The 10030-nt window shown below is 42.1% G+C and overlaps 1 protein-coding gene across 1 annotated transcript in view; it reads left to right on the top strand.

Annotated features, from left to right (window-relative positions):
* The window catches only part of trarg1a (trafficking regulator of GLUT4 (SLC2A4) 1a), a 20813-nt gene extending 12446 nt beyond the window's left edge, over window positions 1-8367 (top strand). Inside the window, exons 2-3 of the mRNA XM_063204326.1 lie at window positions 5030-5156; window positions 7937-8367. Of these exons, the coding sequence (XP_063060396.1) occupies window positions 5030-5156; window positions 7937-7953 (144 nt within the window). The 3' untranslated portion in view covers window positions 7954-8367. The remainder of the gene's footprint in view (window positions 1-5029; window positions 5157-7936) is intronic.
* Window positions 8368-10030: the final 1663 nt, after the last annotated feature.

The following is a 10030-nucleotide window of genomic DNA, read 5'->3' as shown; positions in this document are numbered from 1 at the left end:
AGGGAGGGAGAGAGAGAGAGAGAGAGAGAGAGAGAGAGAGAGAGAGAGGGGGAGAGCGGGGCAGAGAGAGAGAGAGAGAGAGAGAGAGAGAGAGAGAGAGAGAGAGGGATAATAGAAAAGACAGATCGAGCAGGAGGAGGAGGAGGAGGAGGAGAAGAAAGGAAGGGGGGGAGGCGGGGGATGTCGAGGGTCCTGTGGGTTTCTCATTCATCCAGGCTACACCACCATGCACCGACAGCTGTAATCCTAGCCCTCATTGTAAATCTCCCTGCCCTTAGCAAACACGCCTCGCAGCCTCCAGCACCAAGCCCCGACATTAGCATAAAAATTCATATGCGCTAACACAAAGGGAACCATAGCATGACGGCATGGATATGGTTTCATAATAATGAAAAAAAGGCTTAGCCAGGCTGAATGGCGCAGTGTTGTCATTGAAAACCAGTGTGTGTGTGTGTGCGTGTGTGCGTGCTCGTGTGCGTGCGTGCGTGCGTGCGTGCGTGCGTGCGTGTGTGTGAAAGGCGTACTGGTGCCTAATTGATCTGAGTGGAAGTCTTGTAAGGGGAAATGAATGCAAAACAAAAATATCAACGCAGATGAAATGGTAGTTAAGATCAAATTAGGCATACTTAAGAAACACTTAGGCAAGCAGTCTAAGGGACCCTTTATAAAACTTTAGTGAGAAAGAAGATAAAATTCCCATCTGCAAAGATATATTTTGAGGGGTGATTCGAAGGCAGACTTGAATGGTCTTTCACTTTTAAGGCAGCTATATAATTCTGACTGTCCCAGGTGCGGGGATTGGGAAGGGCTATCTCATACATCCAGCGATCCCAATCGTCCCCCCATCTCGTTGTGAATTACACCTCTGGTGAATGCAGGCTGAATTTCAATGAGAGTCACTCTCTCACAGTAGATTTCTTCCCACCTGCAAGATACTATGCTCCATCCAGTCTGTCTCTGGCTCCAGAGTAGTCACCACATACCTACACCACATACCATATACACATATATACTACATGAAGAGTTTTGTTGCAAAATGGTGTATCCACCATTTTTGACTTTTGAATTGTATTATTGGAAATCACTGTTCAGAAGTCCTATCATCTATGCGTGAATTATTGCCATTTAAATATTTTGAGAACATACTATTTAAACCAGTGATTCTCAAAGTGTGGTCCGGGGACCACTGGTGGTCCGCGACAGAGCTCAGGTGGTCCGCAAAGGGATTTCTACTTTTCCAAGACAAGCTAGCAGAAGGCTATATTTGTAACATAATTACAAAGCCAAACATGCCTCTAGTCATATTTTCACCACAATAAGACAGGGTTGTAAATGGGAATAAAAAGTAAGTGATCTGCATCAATATTAAGTGTCGAAATAGCACCTGTCAACTCTCAATTCAGTTGACAGGTGGTCCCTGAACATTTTTGGGGGGACAAAGTGGTCCTTGGTCTGAAAAAGTTTGAGAATCACTGATTTAAACCCACATAAAATGCATTTTGCACAACACAAACATCTCAACTTCCCAAAATGTTCCCAAATGGATATACATCATTTTGCCATGAAACTCTTCAAATATGGAAATGGACGGATGGATGGAGATGGATATGGAAATAAGTATGCACGAAGTGTACCTCCATTATCAATAAAATCAATACTGCACGGGGTTATGTAAGGATTTACAGTATATATTTATTTGCACATCATTTTAGGTAGTATGTTTACCCAACTATACACTAATTTATTATTTCTTAAACAGTGAAGATGAACCATTGTTGAATATGTTGATGTAAATCCTAGTCAATGTCATCCATTTCAGCACCATGGACAGCGAAATGTCTGAGTGACAGTATTATCCTGGTCAAACTGTGTTGTGCTGCACTTCACTTTGTAGAGAGGGTAAAGCAGAGGGTGCCCTATACCACCAAACTTAAGTAAAGTAATCTTGAATCGAGTTGAATTGAATCTGGAATTTGTGTATTGAGAGGTATTCTCTCCTGGAGAGTGTAGACTCGGCTTGAGTTTAAAAATATTTGATCACACTTCACCCAATCGCTACTCTATTTCATGTCCTATTCAGTTAGCCTGATTATAACCCTGGCTACCCAAAAAATGTAATGTAGAATTGAGAGATGACTGAAAGGCTGTTCCGTGCTTCTTCTGTGGAAATTACAATATGATGACACAACTCGGAAATGACACAGTGATTATGATGTTGGGAACAGGCATTTGAGAATACTAAGGGTGTGAGTGTGTGTGTGTGTGTGTGTGTGTGTGTGTGTGTGTGTGTGTGTGTGTGTGTGTGTGTGTGTGTGTGTGTGTGTGTGTGTGTGTGTGTGGTGTTGTCGTATAGGCCATGTTACTGGGTATTGATCGGCCTAATGCAGGCTGCTGGCTGGGAGGACCCCCTGGGTGCAGTGAGGGTTAATGGGAAGATGTGGCCAAGGGCCGGCGGTAATCAGAGCACAATGACATCAGTCAGGGGCCTCTTGCCACCGTGCTCACACTGTCTCTCTCTCTGACACACACACACACACACGCACGAACGCACTTTTGACCTCTGTAGTTAACCTCTCGTCTAGAGGGATCGAAATCGGTAGCACTTCATTCAGAAGAATCCACCCAGCTGAGACTGTAAACCACTATTATTGAACTTCACCTTCAATCTTGTGTCTTGCCAGCTGGTAATCAACTGAATCAACCGAACCCTAACTCGAGTTAGAAGAGCCTAGAGAATCTTTGACTTAACTTCGTCACCCCACATCTTAACAAGTAATGAAGTGTCATTAGATGGGTACTTTCATACTCAGGGCCACTGACAGTCATCTGACAGCTCCCCCCTCTCCATGCATACAATTTAATGAGGACTCAATTCTGGGCCCCTCCTCTTCCTGGGCAACATGTCATCATGCATAGGCGTATCTATGACACGCTGATGTGAACCCACTATCGCGTGTGTCCAATACGCCTTTTCAAGTTAAGGCGTGCTCCACAACGCCCTGTGACAGGTTAGGTTTAGGGATGGTTTTGGTTTAGGCACAATTTAGGTAGAAATTCGTCTAATCTCACTGTTCTTGGCAAAAGTAAAGCAGCAGAAACATTGCTTTACTGACAGGTTAGGTTTAGGGGTAGTTTTGGTTAGGGCACAGCATTTTTGCGTTTAGTAACAGAAATGCGCTGTGACAAAACAAAATCGCCGACACGGCAAGAAAACTGTGCAAACCTTGTCACGGGTCAAAAGTGCATGAAAACGCATTACCGTTGCGTTGAGGAGCACGCTTTAACTTCAAAATGCGTCACACCAACACGCTGAATGCACTAGCCTGCGATACATACTGTACGCTAAAGCATGATGACAGCCTGTCCTGGGGAACTGAGCCCTTTGCCCTCCATGTGGCCTTTCCTGGTCTTAGCACCCGTAGACGTGTAGGTGTGACTAGCCATGGCCTAGTGGTTAAGGTGATGGGCTTTAGATCCACACTCCATGGCTGAGGTGCCCTTGAGCAAGACACCTAACCCCACACTGCTCCAGGGACTGTAACCAAGATCCTGCAATTAAAAACAAATGTAAGTCGCTTTGGATAAAAAGCATAGCTATAATGTAATGTGACGTAGACAGGGTACAAAGGCAGGTACACCGAGGTTTGGAGGTGCTGGTCAAAGTGTGCGATCCTCTTCATCTTTTGTACATGTTAAAGCATATGAGGCACCATTCATGTGATGTGATGTGAAAGTGTTAATCTTTTCAAGTCCTGTGTATCCCCCTTATTGCATCAAGCTTGTACTTTTCAATACTAGTTTCGTGATTTGTTGATTTTAGCTCTTGCTTTAATTGTTTTTCTAACTAAGGCTGGTTTTCTTTGGCAGAGAAATCTGCCACAGGGCATTCCTGTGTGTCCGTGGTGTGGTGAGGTATAAGTGCTGAGCGCAACACCCAGTCCAAAATAGTTGAGCTCCATCTGTTTCCCTAGCTGTTTGTTTGTCCATCTAAGGGTTTGCCAAATGTAACCAGAGATATTCTATAGAGATATGCCAATGTAATAGGTTTCTATGGGCACCTAACGCGACCAGATTCCGGTCTGCCTAAAGGGGCGCGTCATAATGCTCCTACAATGAATAGAACAGTCCTTAGGTCTGCCTAGGTCTGCCTAAGGGGGGCCATAATAGAACCAGGAAACAATGGGCCAATGGAACCTCTCTCTCTACTCTCTCTGATGTAACTGCCCAGGGCTAGTAGCAAACCCTGGCTTTTAACCAACCATATGCAAGAGCAACTAAAACACACTTTTCTGTCTCATATTGTAAAGACCTTCGGATGAAAGCTATAAGTGTTTATGTTTTGGCTTCAAGTACCTGTAGGCTTTTTGCAGATAGAAATAAGCTTTTAGCGGCAGTATAGTCTGGTGCAAATCATCTTTACTTTTGTTACTAATGGCCTCTGTACATGGACCCTGTCACAATAAATGTAAGATAACTTTTGTATATGTAATTTATTTCCACAGCATATCAATTTCATAAAAAAATAATTAAATTGTCACCTGAGGAACCCTTCTTGACAATCTACTCTGCCAATATTTGGCTAAATATAACTTCTTTTGCATAACCAAGTTGGTCACTTGGTCCACTCCCATCCATCCAGCTGTTTTTAAGCCTACAATCTCAAAAGTCAAGAAAAAGTTGGTCAGTCCACTCCCATCCATCCAGCGGTTGGTTAGCCTATAACCTCAAAAGTCAAGAAAAAGTTGGTCAGTTCACTCCCATCCATCCAGTGGTTGGTTAGCCTAGTACAGTAGTCGCTCTCGGCTTGCAGGAGTCGGGTCAGACAGGGGAGGAAAGGGCGGGTGATCATGTGGTAGCTAATGGCTGCTCATTCATATTTGAACAGAATGCACTCAGTGTGGTGAGTGGGTTTCATCCCGGCAGTCTGACTCATGCCATGTTCCTCTGTGTCTTGTGTGTGTGTGTGTGCGTGTGTGTGCGTGTGTGTGTGTGTGTGTGTGTGTGCGTGCGTGCGTGCGTGCGTCTACAGTCCAGAAACAGTCTGCAGCAGGGGGATGTTGACGGGGCGCGGAGACTGGGTCGCCTGGCTCGCCTCCTCAGCGCGGTGTCCATCATACTGGGCCTCATCATCATCATCGTCTACGTAGTAATAGCAGGTACGTACAGTAGGTCATGTCATGAGATAAAACATTACACAGTAATAGCAGGTACGTAGCTAATGTAATAAGATAGCTGAAAAATGATAAAAGCTTGCACCATGGGAAAAGGTCACACTCAGTGAGAAAGGTAGAATGACGCAACGTGTCTGTGAAATAATAAAGAACCTGCATGGTGCGACCATTTCTCATTTTTCAGTTTTACAATATTTTGGTCAGCACTCTCAAAAGAAGAAAAACTTGTTGGGTGAGGCCTACTCCAACCTCTATGAACTTCAATGTAATAAGATAAAACATAACACAGTAATAGCAGGCACGTAGGTAATATAATTAGATAATAACTACTTTTTTTACATTTTTATTCCATGGCAGGATGAAACGTCAACCTGTCCTGCCATGGAATAAAAATACAAAGAAAGGAGAATTTGAAGTGTGCGGATCCCTAACTCTAAAGTTACAGTCAGACTTTGTCCAGCACCTTTTCCTGGGATGTGCACAATCTTCATCTTCAACTGAATGTAATAAGATAAAACATTACACAGTAATAGCAGGTATGTAATATAACAAGATAAAACATTATACAGAAATAGCAGGTTTGTTCCACATTTGGTCACTATAATACATACAATATGAAGCACTAGGAAGTAAGAGCAGGTACATGTACATACTGTACACTCGCCTCCAAAAGAGTTGTCGCCTATCAATCTGTTTGGAATAACAGCTAATAAACTGACTTTCAATTAATCACTTGGCTTCAGAAGTCACTCATATGAAAGCTACAACCCTCTCGAATGAAAATGAATGTACAAAAATACTTTTCATGCACCAAAGAAAGATTGACCCTTTAATGAACACAGATAGGGCAGATTTTGACAGACAAAAGTTTTGTCGTCTATCGAACATAATGTGAAAATGAGCAGATAAGTCACTTCAAAACACTTCAAATACGCAGATCGGCTGTCATACTTAATCACTGATTCACTCACACCTCTCCAGAAAATCAACTTTGGCCTTAGGTGTATGTTTAGGGTCATTGTAATCATGGAAAGCAACACAATGAAAATCAATGGAGTTCAATGAGAGATGGTGACATATTTGCTATTCGTAGAGCAATACATTTTTAACTTCATGATGTAATCAATGATAAAAGCCCTCACACACCAGCAGCATGCATGCAGCTCCACATAAGAGCTGTATCCCTCCCATGTTTGACTTTAGGCACCAAGTGTTTTTTTTCCAAATTCTTCACCTTAACACCAAAGAAGTCTCTCCCACTGTCCTGTCTCAAAAAAGCCAACCAAGAGTATGTCAGGCCTAATTCTGACAAAAATGAAGGCTAATGGGACTCATACTCTGAAGTCAAGATCCCAAGATCAACCATTTTAGAACTGATAGCATCAAAACTATATGGTGTTGGAGATGAAGATTATGAAAAAAGAGAAATGGTGCATAAAGTGAAACATGGTACAGATACAGCTCTTATGAGGAGCTGCATGCATGCTGCAGGTGTTTGAGGGCTTTTAACACTGATTAAATCATGAAGTTAAACATGTATTGCTCTACGAATAGCGAATATGTCACCATCTCTCATTGAACTCCATTGATTTTCATTGTGTTGCTTTCCATGATTACAATGACTCTAAACATACACCTAAGGCCAAAGTTGATGTTCTGGAGAGGTGAGAGTGATTCAGTGATTAAGTATGACACCCAATCTGTGTATTTGAAGTGTTTTGAAGTGACTTATCTGCTCATTTTCACATTATGTTCGATAGGCGACATAACTTTTGTCCTGTGAAAATCTGCCTGTCTGTGTTCAATAAAGGGTCAATCTTTCGTTGGTGCATGAAATTTATTTTTGTACATACATTTTCATTCGGGAGGGTTGTAGCTTTCATATGAGTGACTTTTGAAGCCAAGTGATTAATTGAAAATCAGGTTATTAGCTGTTATTCCAAACAGATGGATAGGCGACAACTCTTTTGGAGGCGAGTGTAGGTGCCTGACTCTACTACACAGGTGTCAAACTCAAATTGACTGAGGGCCAAAATCAAAATCGGGAACAAAGTTGTGGGCCAAACTCAATATATATACGTGTATATATTTTTTTTTCCGGCTAAAATCGTCCAAACACACTTCTTACTCATATTTTCATTTAAAAAAAAACATTCCCATCATTGTTCAAACGTGCCAGCACATATTCTCTAGCATATGAGTGTGAGCTGTTTCACTGGCCCACTCATATTTTTGTGACATGCCAAATTTCATGTTCAATTCTTATTACACTATAATAGCGCCAACTGTAATACACATTTGAAATGATCTTGGCAAAATTAAATTACTCCATGGGCCAGTTTTGGCCCCCAGGCCTGAGTTTGACACCCCTGCTCTACTACATAGGCTAAGATGATATAGAAAATGACATACCAACACAGTAAAAACATCAGCATGGTGTAACTTGTTAACATGGTTGAAATTAGAACTTTACCAGCTGCCTCAGAATTCCAAATTAATCTATAATTTTATTGTACCGTAAGTTATGTGGAGCTTTGATCACAAAGCTGCAGTTCAAAACTGCTCACAACTTACAATAAGGATTTAAATTAACTTGACATTTTGAGGCATCTGGCAAACTTGTAATACAGTGAATAACATGTAGCACCACACTTCCCTGCATACAGTACCACAATAGTTTAAGACATTATACAGTGATAGTAGGAGGCAGCTGTGAGTGACACTTGGTAGATGATTTCATGTCCTGTATTTTTTTTTTCCCCCAGTGACCAAGACTGAATAGCAGCATGGAGGACCAGACGGAGACGAGAACTCTTTAACAGCAGCAGCAAAAAATTACAACATAGATAAAAAAATGCCACGTAAATTTAGAAAACAACTCCTCCTCATTAACAAATAAGAGGGGGGAGAAAGAAAAAAAAAGTTTTAAAAAATGAGATGCAAACAGGACTGTGTTACAAGTAAAATTCATAGATGCAAGTAATGCATGCTTTAGGGATACAATATGCTTGACAAAAATAAAGAAAAAAAAATACAACCTGATATACGGTCCGATGTGTCAAAAAGTAAATTAGTGGTCATAATTTACATCTGGGAAAGCCGTCCACAAATGTGTGGATCTGAGAGAAAAGGACAGCAAAGATGAGACCGAGCTGGAGGATCAAAACGGCTCGACAGTGGAAGGACAAACGCCTCGGACTGGACACCATCCAAAAAGGATTCTGCATTCTTATCTATTAGTCCCAGCTGGTTGAAATATATGAATATATTTGCAACTTACACACATATATATATATATATATATATATATATATATATATATATATAAAATATGAATATATATATATTGATGTACATTTTTTAAGAGATTTGTATGCAGTGGTGTACGTAGAGCTGGTTCGTGGCATGTGGTTTGCCTGGGAGACGGACACTGGCTGGTTGCCTAGCTGCTAGGATTCACTCCCGAATCCAACTGGCCAAACAATGAACGGGCAGGGAGAGGGAAAACAATGAAACGGGGGTGTGTTTTTTTTTCCCAATTATTATTTTCTCTGATTATTCTGTAGCATTTGATGAAAGAAAAGACTTTCAGTACGAATATGCCTCTCCCTCTCCTTCTCTCTGAAGCAGAGGAAGCCAAACCATTTCGTACCGGAAGAGATAAGGACTCAGAAAGGAGATGGAGAAACTATTGTTGTTTATTTACTTTTTTGTTTCATGTGCCCATGGAGGAAGGTGTGGCCCCCTGTGGCATCATGGGATGTCGATGGATGTAAATATATACTGTGCTGTACGGTATGTGCAAGATCAGTCCTAAACGTCCCCCTCACCGTGCCCCTATACAGTACTCCTCTCCTCTGACCCAATTCCTCTTTGCCTTGCTGTGCGAGGGGCTCGACCATATCAGTTAATGCATGCCGAGCCTGTATGAGCCTGATCTGATCCACTCGTAATTGGCCCCCGTGCATGGGTGCAAGCTAAGGGGGCATATGATCCATCCATCCATCCATCCCTACTTCCCCCCCCTCTGGACCATCCTAAATCCCCCTCAAACCAGGACTCGGCCCCCCTCCCCAAAGCTTCTGATCCCTGTCTCTATACAGCTATCCTCACCTGGCCTGGTGACTTGCCCCCCTCCCCCGACATGTGTAATAGCTGTCTCTTAATGCTGTGTACTATGACACACTATACACGTAACTCACTGCAGAATGTCCAATCCCCACCAACCACAGCCATGGCCTTGCCTATTCTCAACCTGTATTTGTACAATATACTGTATACACTCGTATATTTATGTATCCACAACGTTTATATACTCTCACAATACTATATCCTGTAAAGGCATGCTTGGAGCAAACAGTATACCGAATATCACTCATGCAAAACAGACCAACAGACAAAATGTCCTCAAGCTCCAGAGAGAAGGCTGTTTGCCCACAACTAAACTCTTTTGACTAGGATGACCTGGATGAAAGAGAATAGTCGCAGACACTCAAAAACCAAACATCCCGTTTAAAAGTAGGCCTTGTTGTACATGCGGGGCTGGCTCCAAGTATTGACTGGGGAGGCTGTTGTACATGGTCACGAACAGCACTGCAGCAGTGAGCAGTACCACTCTGTCTGTTGTATCACTTCCAGAAAAAGTCCATTTTGGGATCTACAAATTCACGGAAGAGCAAATTAGGTCAGTCAGTCCACTGTGAAGTGAAATATCATTTCCACTGAAATGGCACAGGTATTTTTCACTAGGCAGCTTATTGAGCATTGTGAACATGAAATGCTCACTAACGGGTTTTCCCTATATGAAAAAATAAATACACAGTACGGGCCAAATATAGCCTACCCTTGATCAAGGACAA

Source organism: Engraulis encrasicolus, chromosome 8, assembly GCF_034702125.1.
Source record: "Engraulis encrasicolus isolate BLACKSEA-1 chromosome 8, IST_EnEncr_1.0, whole genome shotgun sequence".
Taxonomy (NCBI): domain Eukaryota; kingdom Metazoa; phylum Chordata; class Actinopteri; order Clupeiformes; family Engraulidae; genus Engraulis; species Engraulis encrasicolus.
The sequence above is the reverse complement of the archived record's forward strand: the minus strand, read 5'-3'. Positions and strand labels throughout refer to the sequence as shown.